Source organism: Podarcis erhardii (genome assembly GCF_964252035.2).
Source record: "Podarcis erhardii genome assembly, chromosome: 2".
NCBI lineage: Eukaryota > Metazoa > Chordata > Lepidosauria > Squamata > Lacertidae > Podarcis > Podarcis erhardii.
The window spans coordinates 72,799,160-72,826,231 of NC_138498.1; the positions used below are offsets into that span (position 1 = coordinate 72,799,160).

The 27,072-nt window shown below is 46.9% G+C and overlaps 1 protein-coding gene across 4 annotated transcripts in view; it reads left to right on the forward strand.

Annotated features, from left to right (window-relative positions):
* Positions 1 to 27,072, forward strand: part of BSN (bassoon presynaptic cytomatrix protein) — a 203,895-nt gene that overhangs the window by 167,351 nt on the left and 9,472 nt on the right. For all 4 annotated transcript variants that reach the window (XM_081851280.1, XM_081851279.1, XM_081851278.1 and 1 more), the window contains exons 5-8: positions 3,653 to 10,516; positions 22,684 to 24,838; positions 25,214 to 26,052; positions 26,586 to 26,682. In XM_081851280.1, coding sequence (XP_081707406.1) covers positions 3,653 to 10,516; positions 22,684 to 24,838; positions 25,214 to 26,052; positions 26,586 to 26,682 — 9,955 coding nt within the window. The remainder of the gene's footprint in view (positions 1 to 3,652; positions 10,517 to 22,683; positions 24,839 to 25,213; positions 26,053 to 26,585; positions 26,683 to 27,072) is intronic.

Genomic DNA, 27,072 nt, shown 5'->3' on the forward strand with positions numbered 1-27,072 from the left:
TAAGTGAAAAGCTCTTGCTAGCAGAAGAAGCAGAAAGGTGGAAAGAAGGAAGAGAGTGCAGAGGGCAAGGCCCCAATACTCAGCATCAGAATGTCATTTTGAAGTTTCCTCTTTCCCCTCCCCGGCTCCTCCCAGGATGGACGGCAAAGATACTTCCCAGAGGACTTTACAGCAAGCTGGTGTTTCCTCTGTTCTTTATATAGACTCTCTTTGCTTCTGTTTTTAATCAGTTGTTCACATTGACTAATTTCAGTTTACTACAGTTGAAGGATCTGCCTTCTTAGCCCCCCTGAACTGCAAGTAGGGAGTAAGCATTAGCCTAGATGACATTTAACACTAATTTGCTTAGGGCTTTGTAGGAATCTCCAGTTATGCAATACCAATCCTGCTGCCAATGCTTTGATTGGGGTATTGATTAAAAACAAACTTTTATTTGTGCCACTGTCCCTTGCCTCAATCTCTTGGGCTTTCTGCAAAATTGTCAACCCCTGAAATTAAACTCCACAGAGCGGTTGCTGCCTCCAGAGACACTGATTAGCTGGTCTTTTGTCCTCTCTTGTTATTTTGTCACCTGGTCTTGGCATCTGAAGTGCAGGAATTAAGATCTTCAGCCTCTTGCTATTCGGGGCATGAATAAAATTCCCTTCTTGATCTCAAATTCTAATTATAAGTTCCACAAGTTCTGTGTGAAGATTTAAAATATTCACTGCTGTATGTGGGATTTCAGTCACCATAAACTTTACTGGAGCCCTGGGAATAAACATAACGCTTAGCTGAACTGCAGCAACATTTCTGAAATGCCCTTTTCGACGCATTTTTGCTGTAAGGAATTTGTAGAAAAGAATGGAGGTGGAGTTTGTGCCACACAATCACAATGCCTTCTTTCTCAAACAAAGACAAATGTCCATCAGGTATTTGCATGGGTGGAGCACAAGGTGGAGCAAGACTGCAAAGGAGCAGAAGGGTAAGTGTTTTTAGGGGGGGCAGAATATGGAGCAGGATCCTCACTTCTGCTCTATTTATAGAGGCTGGCAGCCTGCAGGAAGCTGCTGAATTACTGGGGCAGAAGAGGCTCATTATATTTTATCCTAGGCATGAGCAAAGAAACCCTTAAGAGAGAGTGAGCAAAGGTGGGTGGTGTGAAAGGAAGAGGAAAGCTAATATTGAGTGATGCATATTTTTAGTTTTGAAGAAGCCTACTTTTCCAGCTCTTTGGGCAAATGTTTTGTTTGGTTTTGGGAGGAGGTGTCAGATCATGACTGGCTTGTGGCAACTTTTGCCAAACACCTATTAAAAAAAACCTAACTCTGTAGTTGCTTGAAAAAAGTATATTGCTTCCAAATTACTCTAATTCTTTGGCATAAGACGCCTCAGACTGCCTGCATTTAGTCAGGATTGTCAAATCCTGTCCTGATTAAATCAAGGCCCCATTGCCCAAATGCTCTGCACCCTATCCATGAGAATTACATCCTTTTAAAAAAAACAACAACACCAAAAACCTCCTCTGAAAAGTTTTGAATGCAATTTCCCTTTTACCCATTATTTTATGGAGAATGGTTGAAATAAATGCAGGAGAAATTGTAATCACAGGACTAGAACCAACAATGGCAGCTTAATTTATTTGCTGCACCAAGAAATTAACAGTGTTGTTAACAGTGCCACATCACTTTATAGTATATTAAATATATTTAAATACTCTAATAGCCATTCTTCCACACCAGAGAATAATGGTCTTTTGACAGCTGGCTGTCAAGTTTGGGATTTCTTTTTTTACAAGTAATATTCTTGACAATTAATCTTCCAGCCCACATTTTCAGAGGTACACACCAAGCAAATATTTGAACAAACAGAGCTGAAATAGAGCTGTACACACAAATTGGGTAGTTGCTGGGGCCACGAACAATGGTGTTCCAAACTTCCCTACAAATGTTCACCAATCTGCAGATTTGTACATGAAAAGTAGTCAACTTAGGCATTAATTTTGAAAATAGTGCTTATTAACAACTGTTAGCCATGATAGCTATATGGAAACTCCATGTTCAGAGGTCCTGTACCTCTGAGGACCAGGTGCTGAAGCCATTACAATCATACCTGACTTGTGAGCTTTCAGAGGGCCTTCCTGGCTGTTGTTGGTAATATATTACTGAACTAGATAAACCTTGACCTGGTCCAGCAAGGTAATTCTTGCAGTCTTAACTTGTAGGATTTCAAGGTTTGTGCTCCTTCTTATTGCAAAAGGAACACTTATATTTTCACTAGACTTCAGGCTACAAAAAAATGCTAGAGCATACAACTTTGGAGCCAACCAGCCTTGGGCAAACCAGATGGTCCTTTTTAAAAGGAAAGGAACCAGCCAATAAGACACTGTCATCTTAGCCCCTGGGTTGACAACAAGAGAGCACAGATTTACAAAACTGCAGAGCCAGCTCTTTGCATTTTACAAATGTTTTGTTTGTTCCTAGGGACTTGCTGAAATCCAGACCTGTCAGAAGCAAACAGATGCAGTAAAGCTTAGCATGTTGAAGACTTGGGCTACACTTAGACATAATTTAATTTTTAAAGAAATATCTAAGTGTATAACATGAAATAATAAAGATTTTTTTTTTAAAGAAAGAGATGTAAATTGATCATAATCAGTGCTGTTTTTCTAGAAAAAGAGGTGCTGGAACTCACCATGCCTACCTGAGAGGTTTTGGAACTGAGTTCTGGCGAGTTCTGGCTGGGGGGAAAGCCCTGATCATAGTTAATGAATGACAATCAGAGCAATCAGGATAATTCTGATTTTGTTAACACAGAGTTGAATTTCCTAGCAGCAAAATGTTTCAATTTGGGTTCTGGGAAAATATATTGTTTCTCAAAACCAGAAGTGCTTCCTGGAAGAATGACATCTGCAACAAATGACTAAGAGCTGTTCATTTATTAGATTTAAATGGATTGCGTGAAAGGTCCTGTCCGTCTTGCTTTACTGTAATGAACTTGGCAAGAAGGAATTTTTAATTAAATTCATCATGCAATGATACTTCTTTCATGTTAATTTGCAAGGGTGCCAGATTTTTGTTTCTAAACTTGATAGCTTTGCTTACATTCTTTGACATCTGAGTATTGAGAGATAGGGTGGGGTGCAAGCTTAAAAATAAATTACCAGTACTTCAGAAGGTCAGCGGTTTGAATCCCCGTGATGGGGTGAGCTCCCGTTGCTCGGTCCCTGCTCCTGCCAACCTAGCAGTTCTGCTCTGGTTCACCAGAAGTGGCTTAGTCATGCTGGCCATATGACCTGGAAGCTGTACGCCGGCTCCCTTGGCCAATAAAGCGAGATGAGCGCCGCAACCCCAGAGTCAGTCACGACTGGACCTAATGGTCAGGGGTCCCTTTACCTTTTCACTTGCTTATGACTCCTGAGTTTAGGAGCCCTTCCCTTCTTCATTTTTAAAATTATTATTAAAGTGAGGGATAACACTTTTGTTACTTGCTAAATTGTGGCTATTGTGTTGTAGGTGTTTTTTTTTCAAATTTTGAGGGTTTTATGTCCCTTCATGATGTCCAAGTTAATTATAGCTCAGGATTTCTGCAAGCCTGTGTGATAAACTGGGTTGTGCTCATAAAGGTCTCTTTTAATGGCATCTAATGGAATTTGTTTTCTCTTCTTTTGTAGGAATCCAGTAAGCCTTATCCACCAGACCTGTCTCGTAGCCCTCAAAGCTTGAGTGACACTGGCTACTCATCTGATGGCATATCCAGTTCCCAGAGTGAGATCACGGGCTTAGTGCAGCAAGAAGGAGAACAACTAAACGAAACCGGAATTGTAGAGCCGAGCCCTCCAAGTCCTTCGGAACTCACTAAGCTGGAAAGCAGTATGCGGCCCCTACTGGAGTCCAAGGGGCTGGCTCAGGAGCCAACAGACAGAGGTAAAACATACCACGAATTACGAGAGGAGCAGAGGGAAAGGCAGAGGCCACGGTCCCTTTCTATCACCCCGGAAGCCTTTGATTCTGATGAGGAGCTAGAAGATATAATGGAAGAAGATGAAGACTCTCTAGAATGGGAGAACCAGAAGGAGCAGAGGGACAGCATGGAATCTTCAGATGACTTCGGCAGCAAGCTACGCCACGACTACGTGGAGGACAGCAGCGAAGGAGAGTTCTCCATCGTACCAACAAGGCAGAAAAGCAAAGAACCTGCAATGACTGACGAAGAGTTCATGAGAAGGCAGCTCCTGGAGATGAGTGCAGAGGAAGATAACCTGGAGGAGGAGGAAGAATACGATCGTGTAAAATATAGTGTTGCAAAAAACGGGCGCAAGCCTGACTCGGAGAAAAGCAGGGAGGCCGCCTTATCCAAGAGACGCCTGCCTCACAGCTCTGGCAGCATATATGAGGAGGAAAGAAAAGAGCTGGAGAGTACTGAGGGGGAAGACATGGCTGCATCTCAGGGAGGTTTGCGGCGTTTCAAAACCATTGAGTTAAACAGCACTAACAACTATGGCAGAGACATGGAGATCAGCCAAGAGGCAGACATCAGCCTAGACAGAGAACCTGAACTGGAGATGGAAAGCCTGACGGGATCCCCAGAAGACAGGTCAAGAGGCGAATATTCTTCCACCTTGCCAGCAACAACACCCAGTTACACATCAGGAACCTCCCCCACCTCCATCTCTTCCCTGGAGGAGGACAGCGATAGCAGCCCTAGTCGCCGGCAGAGGCTGGAGGAGGTCAAGCAGCAGAGGAAAGCCCGGCATCGCTCCCACGGACCTCTGCTGCCAACCATAGAAGATTCCTCCGAGGAAGAAGAGCTGCGGGAGGAAGAGGAGCTCTTGCGAGAACAGGAAAAAATGCGAGAGGTAGAACAGCAGCGCATCCGAAGCACGGCTCGGAAAACAAAGAGAGATAAAGAAGAGCTGAGGGCACAGAGGAGGAGGGAAAGGTCTAAAACGCCACCCAGCAATCTGTCTCCCATTGAAGATGCATCACCCACCGAGGAACTGCGTCAGGCTGCAGAGATGGAGGAACTGCACAGATCTTCCTGTTCGGAATATTCTCCTTCCATTGACTCCGAGGCAGAGGGGTTTGATGTCATTGCCTCCAAGCTGTACAAGTCTGGCAGTGAGTACAACCTCCCAACATTTATGTCCCTCTATTCTCCAACAGAAAAAACTGCTGGCTCTGGTTACCCCTCCAACAAGCCCCTGAAAAGTGCGGAAGAAGCTTATGAAGAGATGATGAGGAAGGCAGAAATGTTTCAAAAGCAGCAACCATCCCAGCAAAGCGTCTCCTACAGCAACACCTTCCAGCAAGTAGGCTATCGTGGTTCAGAAGGCCAAAATAATTTCGAATACCAATACATAGACGACTACAGCTATGACGGCCGGAATTTAGACTCCTCTCAAGCAGACTATCAAAATGAACTTTCCAAATCTGGGGCAGTTTATGAAGAAATCCTTCAGACATCACAGAATATCTCCAGGATGCATCAATCCTCTTCTCTGGATTTGACCCTTGAACAGGAAGTAAAGAAGAAAGGGAGAGAAGATGCTTATCAAGAAAAGCAGTTTCTGAATGCAGAGAGTGCTTATGAAAGTGGCCCACTCACTCCTGGGACAAGCCCAACCCAGTTGTCTGCTCCTGTCTCCTTTTCCTCCACTGAAAGCAGCGCAGGCAGAATAATCCCTGATGTTCGAGTCACTCAACATTTCGCAAAGGAGAGTCAGGAGCAGCCAAAGCTTCATAGCTCACCCACAGCACCTAGTTCAGTTTCAAAGAGCGTAACAACGCCCTACACATATGCTAAAGGAACTAGCACCGTCACCACTGTTGTTTCCAGTCCTGCAAGTGCACCACGAATCTACAGCTCTCCGACTTCTCTGAGCGGCTCAGATGCACCATCCGTGTCCACTACTAGCCGAAGTTATACTCAAACAAAAGTAACAGCCAGCTATGGTTGTCAAACAGAAAATATTTCCAGGGTCAGAAGCGTTGCAGAGATTAGTGGGCCGTCAGCAAGAGAGAAACTCCAAAGCATGACTGACAAGTCCACTGCACCCATGTCGACACCTAAAACATATTCCTACTTCAAAAGCTCAAGCCCACCACTTTCCCCTTCTTCTCCTACTCAGAGCCCCACTCATTCTGTTCCTAGAGCTGGGGTGCCACCCAGTTCAGGGATGGGGGTTAAATCAACTGCAGAGTTTTCCACCCAAACCCATAGCCCGGTTCTCGCCTACGATGCCCCCACGACTACCGCTATGTCAGCCTCTTCTCCAATGGTAGCTCAAGGAACACAGACTCCCTACCGATCGAGTTCCCCTCGCCTTGCTCGGCAACAATCATCACAAGAATCTCCCTTTATGGTCATCACATTAGCAGCGGATGCAGCCATTCAGACCAAGCCAATTGGCGTAAGTTCCTCCATTTCACCAGCCTCCTCTCCAACTCGGCAAGGCCGCCAGCATAGCTACAGTCAGACAGTAATCCATGCAGCGCAACTCCAACAAGAGCAGCTGCAGTCCACTTACACGAAGACCCAATCAGCTCTCGAAAGAGCCTCTGCTCCTAGTGCTGCAATGCAGAAAGTGCAAACAACTGCTGCTGACAGCATGCCTGGTGTGTATAGCTGGGGAACGCTGCCTGCAGAGAACATTTCTTTGTGTCGGATATCATCAATACCTGGGACATCCAGAGTAGAACCTGGACCCAGAGCAGTTGGTAGTAATATTGTGGACCTGCGGACTGCAATAAAGTCAGCTCCAATCATTATAACAGACCAAGGGATGGATCTCACATCCCTAGCTACAGAGAGCAGAAAATACTGCCTCACTATGGACCAGTCACCAAGTCGGCAGTCTAGCACCATCCAACCCTTAATTATCAACCTTAATGCCCAGGAACAGCCCCATGCTATCATAAGCACAGCCACCACAGTCAGCATCACTGTTGCATCTTCCATGCTTGTGTCTCAGCCAAAGCATCCTGCGGTCTATGGAGACCCTTTCCAGAACAGAGTGGACTTTGGTCAAGGGACGGGGAGTCCTGTCTGCCTGACACACATTAAGCAGGTAGAACAAGCAGTTCAGACTGGTACTTTCAGAGGAGTTGGTAGCGGCACTGGAATTTCTGCTTCTGCGGGCCGTCCAGAAGCCACAGGTCCACAGCAAGCGAAATTTGCAAGATACAATTTGCCCAACCAGATGACATCCTTGATGAAAAAAGATGCCCTGATCAGTCAGACCAACAATGCACAGAATATTGTGAGTGCCATTCCCAGACCGTTTCCTCAGGACCAAAGTTCAGAGGTGTATAGAGGGATCCCAGTGGAACTGAAAACTCAGACACCCCCAGTCACCATTGGGACTAAGAAATCCCAGGTTATGATGGTGCAGATGGATGATATTGCAGCAGGCCCTGTCACCAAACTTATCAAAGAGGAACCTCCTCCCAATGCCTTGGATCTCACAGGGATGAAGCCTGAAAGTCAAATAGCATGCTGTGACGTAGTGTACAAATTTCCCTTTGGAGGCAGCTGCACTGGGGCTTTTAACCCTTCTTCCAAGGTGCCAGAGAAAAACGTTGGGGATGCAGCAAGCGCTGACAAACCTAGTGGCCAGTACTATGGCGGCAGAGAACAGGAAGTGGCAGAGGCATATCCTTATCGAGAACAAGCAGCACCAGGGCCTAATCCGTACGAGGAGCACAGATTCTACCATCATGGCCTGTTTGGGAGACTGTATTCCTCAATGTCAGATACAAACCTTTCTGAAATGGGCTTGAACTATTACCCAGTTAAGGGAGGGCAGCCCTTCAACACTCCTGCTGGGGATTCCGCTGTGGATCTGACAACCATGAAACCTCCGTACAGCCACAGCTTCACCGAGGGAGGCTACATGGGGCACGGAATGCAGTACGGCTCTTTCTCTGACCTCAGGCAGCCCAGTGACTTGCTGAGCCATTCCTACCCAATGCGGAGATATAGCTCGGCCTCCAATATCTACTCTGACTACAGGTATTCGCTAAGAGGGGACCTGGCAAATTTCCAGGAAGCCAGCCTGGCTCATTATAGCGCCACAACAGCTCGCGAAATCAGCCGAATGTGTGCAGCACTCAACTCTATGGACCAGTACGGTGGCCGGCATACAAACAGCTCAGATCTTCTCCAATATGGACAGTATGGGCCAGGAGGGGGCGGAGGCATCTCGGCCCAGCAGGGTGCCATGAAATCAAACATGATGTACAAGCCAAATTTCCCAGAGTCTGGCCAAGGCTATGGAAACCTAGCCCAGTACAACCTCTCCAGACTTGGAGCTGTCAGACAGGGACTCCCTTCCACAGCCACCGTCCGAGCTGCTGATGGCATGATTTATTCAACCATCAACACACCAATCGCATCAACTCTCCCCATCACTACCCAGCCAGCTTCTGTGCTGCGCCCCATGCTCCGAGGCCTATATAGACCCTATGCCCCAGGCAGTATCACAGCTGTCCCTCTGGCCAGCTTGACCAGAGTGCCTCTAGTTGCTCCCAGGATCCCCCTTGCATCCCAAGGTCTGTATCGTTATCCAGTGCCCAGCAGACTCCCAGCGGCTCCCACATCTTCAGTAATGGAAACACCAATGTATTTGGGGAAGCCTGTTAGCACCACTGCAGCCAGCACTGCTGCCAGTAGCATAAGCCCAGCACCAGTTTCCAAGCCCTCAGCTCCGACTGCTGTCCCCTTGCAAAGGCCTGAGCAGAAAGGCAGAGAGGAGGCTGCTGCAGTGACTTCTGGGGTGCAGAGTACTGTCAGGGATGCCAGCCAAGGACAGCAGCAGCAACAGCAACAGCAACAGCAGCAGCCACCACCACCACCTCCACCACCACCACCACCACCACCACCAACCCAGAAACAAGCCGAAGCTACCCAGCCCAGCATTGCCAGCAAAGCAGCCACAGAAAGGGAAGAAAAGGAGAAGGAGGAAGAGAGGCAGAGGAAGCAGCAGGAGCACATCCTCCAGATTGAAAGGGAGAGAGTCGAGCTAGAGAAACTGAGGCAGATGAGGCTGCATGAGGAGCTGGAGCGGGAGCGAGTGGAGTTGCAGAGACACAGAGAGAAGGAGCAGCTGCTAATGCACAGGGAGATCCAGGAGCTGCAGTCCATAAAGCACCAGGTCCTGCAACAGCAGCAGGAGGAGCGCCAAGTCCAGTTTGTGCTGCAGCGGGAGCAGCTGGCCCAGCAGCGCTTGCAGCTGGAGCAGATCCAGCAATTGCAGCAGCAGCTGCAGCACCAACTGGAGGAGCAGAAGAGGCAGAAGAGCAGCTTCCCTCCCGTCTGTGACCCTTCGGGGAGGCTCCCTCCCCAAGCCGCGTCAGAGATCACCATAGAAATGCAGCGGACCCTTGCTCAAAATGGGCAATACTGGCCACCCATGAACCAAGCATTTATAGCTACTGCGGCCCCAGGGCAAGACGGGCAAGGGCAGCCTCGCTACCCTGGACTCCAGAGGCCTCTCACCAACTCAGCCTCTGAAATGTCCCTGCAGACGGAAGACCAGTGGGAAGCCGGTCGGGGGATCAAGAAGAGGAACTCCATGCCGCGTCTCCGAGATGCTTATGACAAGGAGCCAGGCCACGAGCCATATGTTGCCGTGAAGAAGATCACAGACAGCAGTGTGCAGACGGATGAGGAAGATGGGGAGGAGCGCTTCTATGCATCCCGCCGCCGGCGGACCCGGCGCAGCACCGACTGCAGTGTTCAGACGGACGAGGAAGACAACGGCGAGTGGGAGCAGCCTGTGCGGCGCCGGCGCTCCCGCTTTTCGCGGCACTCAGACTCCAACGCAGAAAGCAAGCCAGACTCTTCGGCCAAAGGCACGACTAGCATAGCGATCCAGACCATCAGTGACTGCTCTGTGCAAACCGAACCTGACCAGCTCCACCGAGTGTCCCCTTCCATCCACATCACCACCCCTGACCCCAAGGTGGAGATCGTGAAATACATCTCTGCCCCCGAGAAGACCCAGCGAGGAGAGAGCCTGGCTTGCCAGACGGAGCCGGAAGCGCAGCCACAGCCAGGCATCGTGATCCCCCAGCTCACTGTGCCTACGACGATTACGCCTTACTCCTCCAACATCCAGATCGTAAGCACAGGCCCCCTGGATCCCCATTCGGTCCGACAGCAGGCCTTGGGGAAGAAGAAGCCCGACCCACTTGAAATTGGCTACCAATCCCACCTGCCGACAGATTCCTTGTCTCAGCTGGTGTCCCGTCAGCCTCCCAAGTCCCCCCAAGTGCTCTACTCCCCAGTCTCGCCCCTGTCCCCACATCGGCTGCTAGAGTCTTCCTTCACAACCAGCGAGAGGCTCAACAAGGCCCACGTGACCCCGCAGAAGCACTTCACAGCCGACACCACCCAGCGCCAGCAGACCCTACCTCGCCCCATCAAAACCATGCAGCGGTCCTTATCTGACCCCAAGCCCATCAGCCCAACATCAGAGGAGTCTGCAAAAGACAGGTTCTCCTTGTATCAGCACGCGTTGCTTCCTGGTAGCCAGGTAAGATTGCCGCTTGTCTGATAAGTAAGAGAAGTCTGATGATATTTCTGCTTTTCTTTTTAAAGGCCCCCGCTTATCACGTAATCACTGTATGCAGCAGGAATGAAGGAGAGCTGCTTTAAAGTCCCCGTGAAGATAAGACACAACAGGCTTATTGGTCACAACAGGTCCCTCACTCTCCATGTAAAGCTTGTTTTGCAACTTTCTTCACAGACATGCAAGTCAAATGCATGATGCTCTTAATCATGCTCCTCTCCTTCAAGCAGAGTGCCCACATTTTTAAACCCAAAAAATTGCTAAAATAAAATAAAACCATGAAGACACCGAAAATAATTATAAAATTGCTTTAAGGATTGGTGAGGTAGTGGACATTGACCAGTAAGTACCCACTGCAGCCAGGTGCATAGGAAGGGGGGGGCGGTCCGCCCCGGATCTCATCCCTGACAAGGGTATCAAAATCCCCCTTGGGCAGATCACCACCATGCCGATCGCCCCCCCCCCCGGGCGGATCACTGCTGTGCCAATCTGCCCCCCAGGTGGATTGCCGCCATGCCACTTGCCCCTGGGTGCACGGCATATGTCCGGGTCCCCAAGCAACTAGCTCTGCCGCTGACTGCAGCCTGCTTTCACTTGACAGGCTGAAAATTTCCAGAACCACTTTTTCAGAGTTCATTTCAAGACATTGAAAGGTATATGCATTTTCTATACAGCAAAGGCACTTCCAAACCACCTTCACTATACTTAAAATGATTCCTCTGTCTTAACCTTTAAGAAATGTATTCCCTCTTACTAGATGTTAATGTGTGGTTTGTATATAAGGCATGAATATATATACAAAGTCCAGGCTATCTGAAAAACTGTATTCCCTCATACGAAACATCCAGGTTCTGAGATCTTTAGGTGAGGCCCTTCTCTTGGTCCTGCCACCCTCATAGTTATGCTTGGTGGGTATGCGAGAGAGGGCCTTGGGTAATCCCTCCCTGGAGAAGTTATTATGCCTCCCTCCATGTTGTCCTTCCACTGGCAAGTGAATACCTTCTTATTCCAACAGGCTTTTGGGAACTGTCAGCTTTTAATGAAAGGGCAGGTGCTGTTTTATTATAATTAGCTGTATGTTTTTAATAGATCTCTGATAGATGGATGGGTAGATAGATATTTAGTTTCATTAATGTTTAATTGGTTTAAAATTATTGTATTTTTTTCTATGCTTTTGGCTATTCTTATTTTGTCCGTATTGAGTCCCTGTCAGGGAAATAGACAGAGTATGAATACATTTATTATTATTATAATACCCCACAGCGTGAAAGAATCCACTGCTACTCCTTATGTTCCCAGTATGGTATCAGATACTAGAACGTCTTCAGGCAATCTACAGACGTCTTAAAGAGGGGACCATCACATCTCACTCATACAACATTGCAGATTGACATCCTGGTCTTCAGAAGCAAAGTCTAGCTTTGAATTGCACAGCATCCTTACTGAATTTGTGCAAGAAATACATAATGAACTCCATTCCTAACATATTTTGTATATAAAGTCTTGTGCTTTTATTATACTTTTCAGCTTTTCCTACCTACCAACTGCAGCAATTCTTCTCATATAGGATTGCATTATTTCTACCCCCTTACAGCAGTCTCTTTTGCTTCGCCTTTAATATATGTTTGATACTCTGTGGTGTGGTTCAGTATCAGCAAGATACTGAACACACCCAAGTCCAAAATAGCAAGTGCTCCCTTTTCTGCATCCTAAAAACCCATGCAAGCGGAGAAGCTGTGTGTTCTCTCTTGTGCCATCTAGTGGCAATAAAGAAAAATAGCCTTTTGTGCTTTGGGAAAAACATGTTGTTAGCTGCTAAGGAACTCCTACGTGGCATCTCAGAGGAACTTTCCCTTCATTAGTACATATGAAAACAAGACATCCATGTGGGAATTGTCATGAGATCTTTCGCTTTAGTACCTGCCAGGACAGCTGCGCAAGGGAAAATCGTATCACATTCCCTAAAATGTCCATCAACTCACCTTCGTCAGTCATATCCTTTTCTACACAGACATAAGAAATCTATATTTTGGAAAGCAGATAAATTGCAATGGAAAGGTGCTTCCAGACATTGGAGGGGGGGTGTTAATCTAGGAGCATTCTAATTTTCTGGCTCTAGCAGGCTGTACATCTGTATTCTTGCTCTGTCAAGCTATTGTGGTAAGCAACACAGGTTTTCCAGTCTTAGCATTACAGTTTGCAGCTGTAAGAAACCGGTACAAGTGCTAATAAATGTTTTCTATTGCAAAGTTGGCCCAGTCAATAAACCTGCTGTTATGTTTTGAACTAATTGCAGTTTTTAAACGACCTTCAAGTGCAGTCCCCAGTACAGCACATTGCAGTAGTTTAAAAAAAGACTGTGCCAAAATCAAGAACAACTATCTCTGGCTTAGCTTTGTCTCTCTGAGACCACTATGGATAAGACTAAATCTAATAGCATCCCCAGACTACAGGCCTGATTCTTAAGGGGGAGTGCAACCCCATCCAGAACAGGGAACATAGCATCTCCCATGGCAGACAGACTAGAATACTATACATACCACACCCCAAATTTATGGGTGACTTCGCTCAGATGTTAGCAGCACAGAATGGAACCTGGCAGAACACCAGAGACAGAGCTGCAGTCCCCAGCACCACCTTCTGAAATAGTATGGAAAAAAGTCCCCCCAATCTTGACTTCAGACAGCCTTTCCAGAAACATACCATGATTGATTATATTGATAGCTGCTGAGAGGCCCAGGAAAATTGACAGGGTTTTGCAGTATCCCAACCCTACACCCAGCAGAGTTCATTCCTCAGGACAACCAATGCTATTTCAATGACAAAACCAGGTCAGAAAAAGGATTCGGGTGGGTCCAAAGAATTTGTGTCATCCAAGAATGTCTGCAGTTGCACTTAAGCAGCTTTCCCCTAATGGGAATGTTTGTGACCAGCTAACAGGGGGGGGGGGAGTCTTGTGGAGACAAAGGAGCCTTCTTAGGGAATGACCATGTGACCATTCCTTCCAGTAGCACCTTAAAGACCAACTAAGTCAGTTCTTGGTATGAGCTTTCGTGTGCATGCACACTTCTTCAGATACTAAGTGTGCATGCACACTTCTTCAGATACTAAGTGTGCATGCACACTTCTTCAGATTGGTATCTGAAGAAGTGTGCATGCACACGAAAGCTCATACCAAGAACTGACTTAGTTGGTCTTTAAGGTGCTACTGGAAGGAATTTGTTTTGTTTTGACTATGGCAGACCAACACGGCTACCTATCTGTAACATGTGACCATTGTCTTCAAGGTAATCAGGAGTGCACACCCCCCCCCTCTTTTCATGGAACATTTATCACTTCCTGGAGCCAACTGGTCAAACCCTCTCCTGCTTGATATAGTAAGCAAGATGGTCGTACCTAACGGGTAACTGGCTCTGGTCCTTGTCTCAGCAATTGAAAGTCATTTCATAAAAAAGGAATAGATGGCACTCTGGATGTACTGTATTCATTGCAGATCTACAAGAATGCAGAGTGCAGGTTGCCACAGATGCAAGCAATTTTATCCTCAGAGTACTTAGTAGATGAGTGATAACAGACATCCAAGGACTTATCCCATCAACTTATGTCCCAGTACCTCCATTTTCTCCCTCTCCTGCATGCTTTAGACTCAGACAGTGTCATTTTGAAACACCAGCTGTATTTACTTGGCGTTTTGTGTCTGTAAGTTTGAGTGTTGCATATATCTGAGCAGACACTGAACAGGTCAAAGAGATATTAGTTGGGGACTTTTGGCCTGTGAATCTAATTAGGCCTGCCAGACCATTTTGGCCAAGCCATGCCCACCTGCCCAGCACCTGATGTCATATATATTGCATCAGGTGTGGGGCAGATAAAAGCGCAGTGGGGGTTTGCAAGGCACATTGAAGCACCGGCTGTTAGGTGGTTGTTGGGGCTTCAAATCACCACCTAGGGATCTCTACAAGCATCAACAATCAACTGGTTGAGGGTGCCTGAAGTGCACAGCCAACAATCAGCTGATTGTTGGGAATCCAAAGCACATCTCTTACAAGCAGCAGGGATTGGCTGCACTAGGGAAGTCCCTATTGGGAAATCCATAGTGCAGTTGAGGAGGCTAGAGGAAACAGCTTGGATTCAAAATGCTGGAGGAAGCACTAAAAAATGAGGATTTATCCCTCTGCAAAGAAAGTGGTTTGGATTCAGAGTCCTTCATCCAGCTCTTTGAATCCAATTTATTTCTTCTGGAGAGAGAGAAATGCTCAGCTTTCAATCTTTCTCTTTCTCTCTCCAGAAGAAACAGCTTGATAAACTTAGGGCTTACATGCTAATTCCTACATGCTTCCCATGTAGGGATTTTGTAGTGTTTGAAGTGCCCTGCAAATAGTCATGAAAAGCATTTGACAGTTACACTTCTGGAATGACAACTCTCCAGAATAGGCTTGCATATATGTCAGCCATGAGTTGTATTTGGATTTTTAAGGTGTTTTCTTGCCTGACTTGAAGATACTGCCTCAGTGTGTGAACTGATCATGATGCTCTTGGGCAAATTCTACTGATGAAACGCGTGCTGTTTACATTTTTGATGCAGCATAACGTGTTAATATATTCCTCCCTTGTCAGTCTTTGGGAGGTGTCCCTCAGTGCAACTGGAGGATTGCCTAAAGCAATGATATCAAAGTTTTGCCATTATTTCTCCATGTCTACTCTGCACACCCCTCTGCATATCCAGTATTCCATGCTGTAGAGTAACCTGTTCTGCAGGAGAATTTCCCCAGCAGGTAGACTTGGACATTTCCATTTGATTAACGTTCCAACAATGAATATTTTAAAAGGCTGGACTTGGATTACAGCCTTGGTGTGTGCACATACACAGTCATTTACAGATGCACTCTCAGTGCATCTACCTGTACACAGTGCTAATATCTTCAGTTTCTTGATTAACAGGCTGGGGCCCAGGTTGACAAAAAGCCCTCATTCCCTGAACACCCACTCTCCAGCCCACTTAGCAAAAGATGGAGCCCTCCTGGGTGACAAAAAATAGCTGAAGGCTGTATTACATAATGGTTGCTTTAATTTTGGCATTTCCCTAGAACACTAGCACTAATTGCAGCATCAGTAAGGGCACAATAGCTGGGTTAGACGAAGGGTCCCTCTAGTCTATCGTCCTGCTAGATGCTTCTAGGAGACCCGCCTGCAGCCTCCCCCATTGCTTCCTCCCTCTGCCCCCAGGAACTGGTATTCAGAGGTTCCATTTATTTACCATGACTGATAGCTGTTGATAGCCTTATCCTCCGTAAACCTGTCTAATCCTCTTTTAAAGTCATCACAACATCTTGCGGCAACAAATTCCATAAGCTCATTACGTGCTGTTTGAAAAAGTACTTTCTTTTGTCTGTCCTGAATCTTATCACCAATTAATGTAAATAGTGACCCTGAATTCTAGTTAGGAAGGGGGAGGGATCTCTTTTTTTAGTTATTTTCTCTAGACCATTCAAAATGTTTTTCTCCAGTACAACTTCCACAATATCCCTCTTGTTCACCTGTAAAAGCCTCAACTGCTTTAACCTTTCATGGTAGGGAAGGTGCTATACACTCATCATTGTGTGCCCTCTTTCAGCATTTGCTCCAGCTCTACAATATTCTTTACATATTCAAATACGGTTGTATTATAGCTTTGTACCAAGCCATTACAATACTGACCACTTTATTATTTAGAATCTTATAAACAATCCTTTATATGAAATTTGTTTTTATCACTGATGCCTCACAATGAAGTGATGTTTTCCACCCGGCATATATGTGGGTGGAATTTTTTCTCTCGGTGTTTATCACTTTTCCATTTTCAGTTAACCTAACTTGCTATTTTGTTTTGCCCATTCACTCAGTTTGCGGACACCCTTCAGGATAGGAGTAGGGACTCTGTCAAGAGTTCAACTGTGAGGGAGAGGTCAGCTTGGCCAGCACACTCCCCACAGGAAATGCACTAGGGAAGCACCACCCAGCAGGACTGAACTCTCTGCTCATCAGCTGATGAGAGGGGTGTTAAATCCTGCTGTTTTGACTGTATACCAGTTCTCTGTGGGGACCTGGTGGGCACAGCCAATGCAGAATTCAACCTCGCCCATCAGCTGATTGGCAGGTGGAAGTGCTTTGGGGAAAATTGGAGGTCAAATTGGACCCCCTGGTAGGCCAAGATTGGCCTGTGGGCTGTAGGATCCCTTTTCCTGCTTAAGGAGCTCTTCTCATTCTACATCAAGCCCCATTCTGATTGATATCATCCAAAAACTTGGCCACCTTACAACTTACTCCTTGACCTGATGTAAATAAGTTAAATCGCATTGGTTCCTATACATATCCTTGAGGGACTCCACTGCTTACTTCTGTCCATTATGAATACTGTCAATTTGTTTATTCGTGTCTTATGATGCCTCTTTTTTAACCAATTATCATGAGAGGACCCTGAACAAAGGTTAGACTAATAGATTTGTAATTTCCTGATTTTCTGCCAGCTTTAAAAAGTTGATACAGTATTATTTTAAGGAAATCAGTTTTAATGACAAAGGTCATATTTTAATTGGATGATCAACGATTTCATATTGGGTGTGTGGCATCTGGTGACTTTTTTGTGGTCAATTAGCCATAGACCTTCATCTCTTGCCATCTCTAATGAATACTAGTTCCTGTATCTTCCACAGTGAATTCAGCCAGCTTCTCAGTAATCTTCCTATTCTCATTCAGCAATTCTTTCACACCACTTTTGTCTTAACAGTCTGACAGCTCCCCAGGCTAGTTTCCTCATTCTAAAGGATCAAAATAAAGCTGTATAGTTTTGAACAATATCTCCCTCAAATTTTATTCACTTGGTTTATTGTCATTTTACATTTGTTTTACCAGAGTTTAAGCTCTTTTTGTTTTCCCAATTTGGACAAGGCATCCATTTTCTAAAAGAAAGCTTCTTCCTTTTACTGTTTCCTTGAAGTCTGCTCATTAACTAGGTGGGCATCTTCCTGGCTTTGTTTATTCCTTTCTAATCTGCTGTATAGATTTTATCTGAGCTTCTAGTACAGTATGTTTCATTAGCTTCTAAGTGTTCTGAAGACATCTGACTCTCCCTTTCAACTTCCTTTTAACTAATCCCCTCATTTATTAGGTTTCTTCCGTCAATAACATTATGATTGGCATTCTGGTATTCTGACACTATTCTCATCCTGCTTTTGCCTTCAGGCTTTACACTTGGGACTTCAAGTACTGCAGGATAGTTATTTATTGTTTGATGAACAGCTTGTGTTTGTTAGCTGACAGAATAAAAGATTAGTACCTCTCTGTGTATTAGCTACTAGCTGAGGATGCATAGTGGTAGTAATGTGTAAAATGTTCATGATCTTCAATATTTTCATGCAAAAACCGTCATTTCAAAGGGTCCACAACTTCCCCTTTATTTCCATTTCAAGATTATTTTCATGCTTCTTCCACAGCTCTCCCCCACCACCTCCACTTCAGCTCAGCACTACATGATGTATTTTAATAGGTTAGACACACATGAGAGATGACACATTTTACAAATGATGCAGGCTCAAACTCTTGGCAGATTCATTTGACTCCTCCACGCTGTCATTTATCCTGGGTCACTACTGAAATTCTGTTGATTTCACCAGCACTAGACCTACCTCTACAGTATAAACACTTCTGATTGACATATGCACTGAGAATGTGTGGAACTCACCTAGGTATAGTCTGCTACTGTTTAGGCGACTACAAATTATATGCAGTAAAAAAGGGAGAAATTTTCCCATTCTTCAGCGTGTGGCTTCAAAGCTGCGGCCTGTTTTATGTGCTGTTCACTTCTTCTTGGAGCTGCTACTGCAGGATCTGCCGCAATTCTCTCTCCTTCTCTATTGACATCCTGCAGCTGAGGAGTGAGAGAAATCCCTGAAAATCAGCTGCTTTGACAGGCCAAGATAGCAATGACACTAGGGTCCAAGAGTGTTCCTTGTCAGCTCTAGAATCTGGAAGAACCAGCTGATACCCACTGATACTTGCTGCCCAAATTTCAGCGGCAGAAATCTCCCTTCTGCAGTTGCTGCTGGAGCTGTTGCATGGCTTTTAAAAGACAATTACCTAAGATGATGTAGGAATCCAAATGCTGCTTGTCGTGAGCCCAGTTGCTGCAAAATGGACTGTTGAGACATGTCCTCCCAATGCAGGAGTGCAAGGTAGAAGGCTAAATATGGCTGCATTATAAGTGCACTGTAAGTATCACAAGCCACCAATGCATTGAATAGTAGAGAGCAGTGGAACTATGTAAGCCTCTCTTCCTTTCTCACAATTTTTCCTTTCCTTCTCATTCTCTGTATCCCTTGTTTCCTCTCTGCTTCCTTTCTCTAAGGGAGTCAAAATACTGGTTAAAAGTGCAATACTTCTAGATGGTTCAGGATATAACGGAATCACGGGTTAATACCTGCCTTGAAAATCTCAAAACATTGCAAGGCCACGTTAGCCTGATATATACTGAAACTTTATGAAGATCAAGTTATGTCTGGTGCCTGTACAAAGATTTTTGGGAGATCAACAGGTTGGTGAGATCCCATAAAAATCAAAGTGAGGATCTATCTACTCTTTTGTTTCCCCTGCAATGAAGGGTGACTGCTGAATGCAATAGAGAAGCAAGAAAGTGTGCTTTTGCGAAACTGCACCATTCCTCCAGGGCACAAGTCACCAACCTTTTTGGACTAGTGGGCACATTATGAAATTTCAGAGAGTTCCAGGTCTCAAAATGACTGCCATGAAGGCAGGGGTGCCATAACACAAAATTAGATGCCCACCACTGACAACCTTATTCTTGCCATGGAAAGTCAGCTACGTTCTGCTGGTCCTGATTATGGCGATCCAACTCTGACAGATGCTGTTGCTCTCTAATAACAACAAGGAGCATTCCCCAGGAAAAAGCAAAAATATACTAGGTAGCCACACCACTCTCATTTTACAGAAATCACTTAGAAGTTACCTGCAAATCTTACCCCATAACTTTCTTTCTAAGAAGGCTAGAGACACTTGCCCAGGGACACCACTGGTGACCTAGGACTAGCAAGCCCTGTGTGGGAAAGCATCTCTCATTTTTCAGCAATGAGAAACGAAAACTGGCTGCTATGAAAATACTCATGAAATGAGTGATCTCTGACTGCCCAAAAGCTAATTGTTAATATTTCTGCTCATCAGAATGTCTTCATGTCAGACAGATGACATTTTGCCTGCAAGGCATCCTTGCCCTCTCTGCTTGGCCCAATGGAAACCTGCAGGCTGCATGGCCCTTAGAGACCAATCAGAGATACTGATTCCAAGAGATACTCCTCCAAGATCTACATGATAGCTGTCTCTTTCTAGTGCCCTACTGATCCTGTATAGTCATTTCAAAATATGTTACTTGCATGACCTCAGATACTCTAACACTGCAAAACATTGTTCTCTAACAATGTTAGGGTCTCATATGTCCACTGGTTATGTAACATCTGCCAAGGTGGCAAGACCTTTGGGGAGATTTCCTTCCACCTGGATTTTACATACTGTTTGACTTGGGCTTTTGCAAATGCAAGACTACAAAAAAACCCAATAAGAAAAAATCTCAGGATCATTTGAACTTCAAAGACAATGGATTTACACTTTCAGACTAAATAAGGTTGCCTTTCCCAGACAGACAAATTTTGCATTATTAGAAACTTGCATTGCCTGCAAAAGCAGAAATCTTCCCAAGTTAATCTAAGCAGAGATTTTTATTGTGACTTAATTTAAAAAAAAAAAATCTGTGAACCAGACAGAGTTGATTTTGTTCTGGCTCATTAGAGAAAAATATTCAAGCTGATTCCTGCTTCTTTCAGAACTCATTTCCTCAATGTCAGTAACTGTGGTGATTCATATAGTATAATATTACCATTAACATCATTATTCAATTTAGCCTTTCCAATATTAAGAAGCAGTCCCCCACACACCTGCCCCAAATCATGAGAATTTGTATACAGTATATTTTAGTTGTACATTTTAGTTTTGAAGATAACCACCCAAAGGCTTCCTGAATTGGACATTCTCAGTGGGTGTCTTTTGGGGGGAGGGGATAAAGGAATGAGGCTCCTCTACTCATATATTGATAAAAGTGTTGTGGGTGCCAGCACAAAATGGCTGCCATGTGCTGCAAATGAATAAAATAAAAAGAAGTGCTGGTACTCTATATTCAGTACTTTAGCAGAAAGAGCCATGGACATGCTAATCTAGGGCGTTGCCAAATTTCAAAACCTCCATAGAAATACAATTTCCTTAACCTAATTTAATTTAATTTAATGTAATGGAGAGGGTGAATCATCATTAAGCAGAATCATTACCATATTGGCCCGAATATAAGCCGCACCCGAACAATGGCATCGCAAGGTGGGGGCAGGGGAGGCGGTGTGCCCCGTGTTCCATGTCTGGGTGTGTGTGACAAGAAGGCACCCTGTGGGGTGCTTGCCCTGCCAGGCCCAGGCGTGTCAGCACAAGCAGCCATCGCGCCGCCGCAGCCAAATGTGGAGGATCCTCTGCTCATGGCTGCAGCCACGAGCAGAGGATCCCACCACCGTCCATACGGCTCTCGGGCGGCGGCGGCAAACTGCTACGTACAACGCATGCGCAGTGTCGCACACATGCGCTGTGTGTAGCGACGCTGCACATGTTCTGTACATAGTGGTTTGCCACTGGTGCCGCTGGAGCACTGTATGGACGCGGTGGGATCCCTACGCCGCCAGTAGGAGTCGCTTACAGCGAGCTGGGGGCCCCCCTCCCAGCCTCCCTCCCTCCCCGGCTCGCCATAAGCAGCTACTGCTTTGCTGCTTTACAGCGAGCTGGGGAGGGAGGGGGGGACAGATGGGAGCCGTTGCTCCTGAGAGGACAAGCTGTGCAGCTTTGCCAGCACCCTGGCAAAGCAGCATAGCTCCCCCCCTTCCCCCAATGGCTCGGGGTACTTGGGAGTCGCGGGAGTGGGGACGCAGAGGAGTAGGGAGCGGGGGCAGACCACCCCAGGTTTCATCACTGAGGAGGTGACATTTGGTGCCTGCCCGTGACTCCCAAGCCTACCCCTAGCTGTCAATGGGGGGGGGGTGACAAAAAAAATTCCACACCGGGTACCACCTGGGCTTGCTATGCCTCTGCACCCGAATATGTCATTCCCTTAAAATTCCACAGGCACTCACATCCATTCCATTTTACCATATGTCTGTTTCAGTTTTTGTAAGGTTGTGAATTTAAGCCACACTTTAACTTAACTTTTCACGGTTGGAATTTGAAAGAAAAAACCTGTGGCTTGTATTTGGGCCAATATGGTACATAGAATCATTGAGGATTCTGTGTCAGAGATGGGCTGGAGCATGACAGCTGGGGGAATGTGTGGGAAAAGGAGGCAGGTGGTAGTGGGGAAGATCCCTCAGAAGGGGCCAGTGATTTGTGAGGTTCTGAGGAGATCGAGGGGAGTCAGGAGGAAGAAACCGGGGAGTCAGAGCCGGAGGGGAAAGAAGGAAGGAAAAGCTGGAAGAGGTCTCAGAAGCTGACCATTGACATCCCCCCTCTCTCCTCCTTCGCTGTATCTCTGCTCAAGGAGAGGCTTGAAATGAGGGGAGCAACTGATGCTTGCGCACACCACATCAGACAAGGGGTGTGGGTAAGAAAGCAGGAAAGGGTGAGGCCACACTGTTGCTCCAACTCTCCAAGATAGAGCACCGTTCTGCAGAGGTAGATTTCCTAGGCAGTTAGTTAGCAGGAAGGGCCATGCATATCCCTTGCACCTTAGCAGCTGATGTAACCAAGTGCTTTGCTAATAAAGAACTAAAATTCCTGTTGCTTGTCCTCATTGGTCTGGCTGCATGCGGCATCCTTGTGACTCAAGTGCTTCTGAGTCCTGGTGAGTTTTAACAACCATTAATTTGCAAGGTTAAACTTTGTCTCCATCACAAGATTAGAGCCAGTGTGGTGTAGTATTTAAAAGTGTGGGACTAGGACCTGGGACTAGGACCTATTACTGTTGAGTAATACACCCACCTGGTAACTAAAAATGGAAATGTGTTATTTCACACACATGGTTACCTGCTATCTAAATTAAGCTTTCCATTACCTTCTAGATTTCAACCCTGCAGTCAAACACCCTCATTCGGAAAGTGAAACGGACACTGCCTAGCCCCCCACCGGAAGAAGCTCATCTCCCTCTGGCCAGCCAAGCTCACTCACAGATGTACATGCCGGGCCTCATGCAGAAGGGAGTAGCAGGGCCAGCCATTCAGGTGACGAAGGCCAGCCTCCTCAAAGACATTGACCGCGACTTGAAGCTAGTGGAGCACGAGTCCACAAAGCTGCGGAAGAAACAGGCTGAGCTTGATGAAGAAGAAAAGGAGATTGATGCCAAACTGAAGTACTTGGAACTGGGGATTACGCAGAGAAAAGAGTCTTTGCTGAAGGACCGGAACGTCCGTGACTATCCCTACCTGAGATGCTTGGGGGAAAACAGGGATTATATGTCTGACAGCGAGCTCAACAATCTACGACTCTCTGGCTATGAGAGTCTGACGAGGCCTAGTACTGCCCCTTCCAATCAGTACGCTGACTTTTCCAGTGCACAGTACACATCAGCCTCCTCTTACACCCCATATCAGTACTCCTCAGGACAAGCTGCCCCACCAGCCCCAGCCGCATTCCAGCAAGCAAGGTTCCAGCCTCCACACTACCCCTCAGCAAGCAATGTCCCTGCGCAGAACGGATTCCAAGCAAGCCAGATGCCGGCCTACCCTTCCCAAACGACATACCAGAGTCACAGCTTTACTCCAAGCACTGGGTATCAGTCTGAACAGGTTCTGCAAAGTCACCAAGGCTTCCGGCCACCTTACCAAGCACAGACCACGTATCCCAGTCAGACACCTCTGCAGCCAGCACAGAGCGCTCTTTTCCAGACCCACGCGGACACACACACCACCTCCCAGAAACCGCGGCAGACATCGCTAGCTGACCTCGAGCAGAAGATGCCCACTAATTATGAAGTAATAGGCAACCCCACTGTGGTCATCTCAGCCGCAACTCCAGAAGTGACGTACAGCACCACAACTGTGACCAGCAGCTACGACCAGTACAAGCCGCCAGAAGGAAGGCTGGTGGACAGGAGCGGCGTAACCCAAAGTCCCTCAACCAGCTATTCCTCTGACTCCCTCTACACCAACCTGGAGCAGAACATTCCTCGGAACTATGTAATGATCGATGACATCAGTGAACTAACCAAAGAGAGCACCTCAGCAGAGGGCCAAAAAGGAGATTCGCAGTTGCAGAGCAGTAATGGGCGATATATGAAAGAAAAGAGTGACTTCACAGACACAGATGTCTCCAGCAGGCCTTGTTGCTACCCAAAGGGAGAAGAGTCAGAGGAGGACATGTATGATCACCATGGCCCTGACCATCGTGGGAGAGGCTACCATAGGGGCCCAGAGAGCAATGGGAGGATGTCAGGTAGCTCTGGCTCCTACTACTATGGGGACAGTGATTACAGGCACTCCACTCGCCCAGACAAGCCTGGGTCCACCATGGGAGTGCAGAAGCACTCTTCCAAAAACTTGGCCCCAGCTGTCATCTCTTCCAAACGCAGCAAGCATCGGAAACAAGGTATGGAACAGAAGATCTCAAAATTCTCCCCTATAGAAGAAGCGAGAGATGTGGAATCAGACCTGGCCTCTTACCCAGCAACCACGTCAGTCAGCAGCAGCAGTGTGGCATCCAGAGCAAAGAAGATGCAAGACGACATCACATACGGCCTCAAAAAGAATGTATATGAACAGCAGAAGTACTATGGTGGGTCTGCCAGGGATACGATGGAAGAAGATGACAGGGCATACAGTGGTGGGCGATCCAGATCGTCCGGCTATGTGTCGGAGAGAATGTCGAGCCGCGAGATCAGGAGCAGGTCCTACGAGAGAGAGAGCATGGAGAGGCCTCAGAGAGGCAGTTCCAAACCTTCTTCCCTTAGCATGAGTCAAAGTCGCGGGCGACCTCCAATTCGCACACAAACCTCAGAAGAAGAGAGCCCCATCAGTCCTTTGGGGAAGTCCATGGGCGTATCACGGTCCTCGGGTGGGCCTCTCCCCCAGTCTGCTGGGGACAGCTGCTCTCAGTTCTGCTCCAGTCACTCATTGCCTGATGTACAAGAACATATCAAAGATGTGCCAAGAACCCACTCTTACAAGCATGAGGAAGGTTACATCATGGATGATTCACACTGTGTTGTTTCAGACAGTGAAGGTAATGGCTACCTGTGGTAACTTAACCCCAGAGCATGCCCAAGCGGGTCATATTTGCAAGGACAATACCACAGCCTCCGTTTCCTTGCCAGGTGCCTTTCTCCCGCATATTGCTTTCTGTTTTGGTGGTTCTGTGTTAGCATGCTGCACTCTGCATGTCCTACTGGTGCTCGGCTCACTGCTTGTTCAGTGTGATACTGTGCTATGATTCCTCTTTATTTATAGATACGTATTTCCCAAGCGGCTACTGTGGCATATCCTGTGTGCATGCGATCAGTTCCTTGCTTTCTTTTAATCCATTGCATGGCTTCATCCTGGGGTACATTCCCAACTGTGGATGAGGGGATTGACTGTGATTTGTTTTTGGTTTCTGAAGCCTATCACTTGGGTCAGGAGGAGACAGACTGGTTTGATAAGCCGAGGGAACCTCGTTCGGAGAGGATGAGGCATTATGGTGGCCACTCCTCATCCTCCCAAAGGAGGGGTCCAGTTAAGCACACCTATCACGACTATGACGAGCCCCCGGATGAAGACATGTGGCATCACGATGACTACTCTCACCCGCGACACTCCTCTTCCAAAGAACACAGGCACCATGGAGACTACGGGAGGCATTCGTCCTCCTCCCGGCACTCCACCGATGACCTGCCAAAGAGGTCATCCAGGCAACATCCAAGAGATGCTGGCCGCCACGAGTCACGCGGACATGGGCAGCCCTCTTCCCAGAAGAAGGCTCAGCAGGCTGATATAAGAGCACAGCCAGGTTATCCTTCCAGCTCCTCAGAGTACTCCCAGCAGTCTCGGCAGCCGTCAGGCTACCATCATACCTCAGAGTCCCAAAAATCGCAGAGGCAGGTGCAACATGGGCCGCCATCTCAGCAGCCAAAATCGGAGCCTCTTTCGCACCAACAGCAGCAGCAAGCGAGGCAGCAGCAAGTTGGGCAGCAGCAGCAGCAGCCGTCATCCAGGCAGCAGCAGCCATCGAGCAGACAGCAGCAGCAGCAGCAAGCAGCTCCCTCGCAACAACCTTCTCAGCAACAGCAACAGCAAGCTAGGGTGCAGCAGCAGCAGCAGCAGCAGCAGCAGCCACCGCCCGCAGGAACCCAAGCCCAGCCCTCCTCACGGCCAGCCCAACAACAGCCTGGCCAAGCCCAGCCAGCAGGCAAACCCCAATCTGCCCTCCAAGCACAACCTGGCACTCACCCAGCGGGACCAGTAAGTACCTACATGCCTTTGCTCGGGGTCAGTTATACAGGCGATGGCCTGTTCTGTAGTACAGGAGTCGCGCTGGGATTGCCTCACCTTAGAATGTCAAAGCAAGGAAATGTGCATTTGCGGACTGACTAGGTCGCTGTGGAGAATGGAGTCTTCCCAGCAGAGAGGAGGTTCATGGAACTAATAATAGGCTGCAGTAAGTTATAGAGGGGGCAGTTTGGACACAGACAAAGAAGAGGCAAGGGGAAAGGAAAGGAATGCACTTAAGGGAATGGCCTTTGTATAGGAGCTTTATATGTAGCTTTCTTGATGGAGATCACAGGCAGTACCTCAGGAATCCTAGAGGGTGGGGAGTATCTGGTGGAGAATAGGGTGGGTGGATAAGGATTGCTGTGAGACAGCCAGGATGACCTGGCAGTTAAACTCTAGGAAGAAGGCTAAGAGAAAGACCCCAGGAGATGGGCTTCATTTTACCATTATTCGTTCTCATTTGCATTAAATAAATACATAAATCACTGTTTGCTATATTACAGTCTAAAGCAGAGCAGATGGATGCATCCAAACCTACCACAAAAGTGCCACAGGTGGGGAAAGCACCCCAAACACAGCCACTGGGAGCAGCAGCAGGAGGTCAGTAGCTCCTTTCCAGCACCTGCAATTGTATGTGTTTTCCTTAAAAAGGGAGGCAGCACCAGTAGTTCAGTAGGCTCAGATCTCTCTGAGGGACGATTAGATTGAAGTCAAAGGGAGTTCCAAGACCATTTACTGTGGGTGGGGGGATGTCCTACCTGAGATTAAGAAGGCAAATGCTTTAGGTCATTTAGCCATGGTTGGCCCCAGGGTGTAGGCCAGTCAGCGTAGAATTAATTCACTTGAAACTAGTATTCTGTATGTCATAGAAAAGATAAACACAAGTAGAATGCCCAAAAGCAGCCTCCAGCTTCATTCCACATAGGGTACAATAGGTTCGCTTTGCATAGCTGTCAAAAATAAAAGGCTTCCCACTCCTTTCTCATTAAC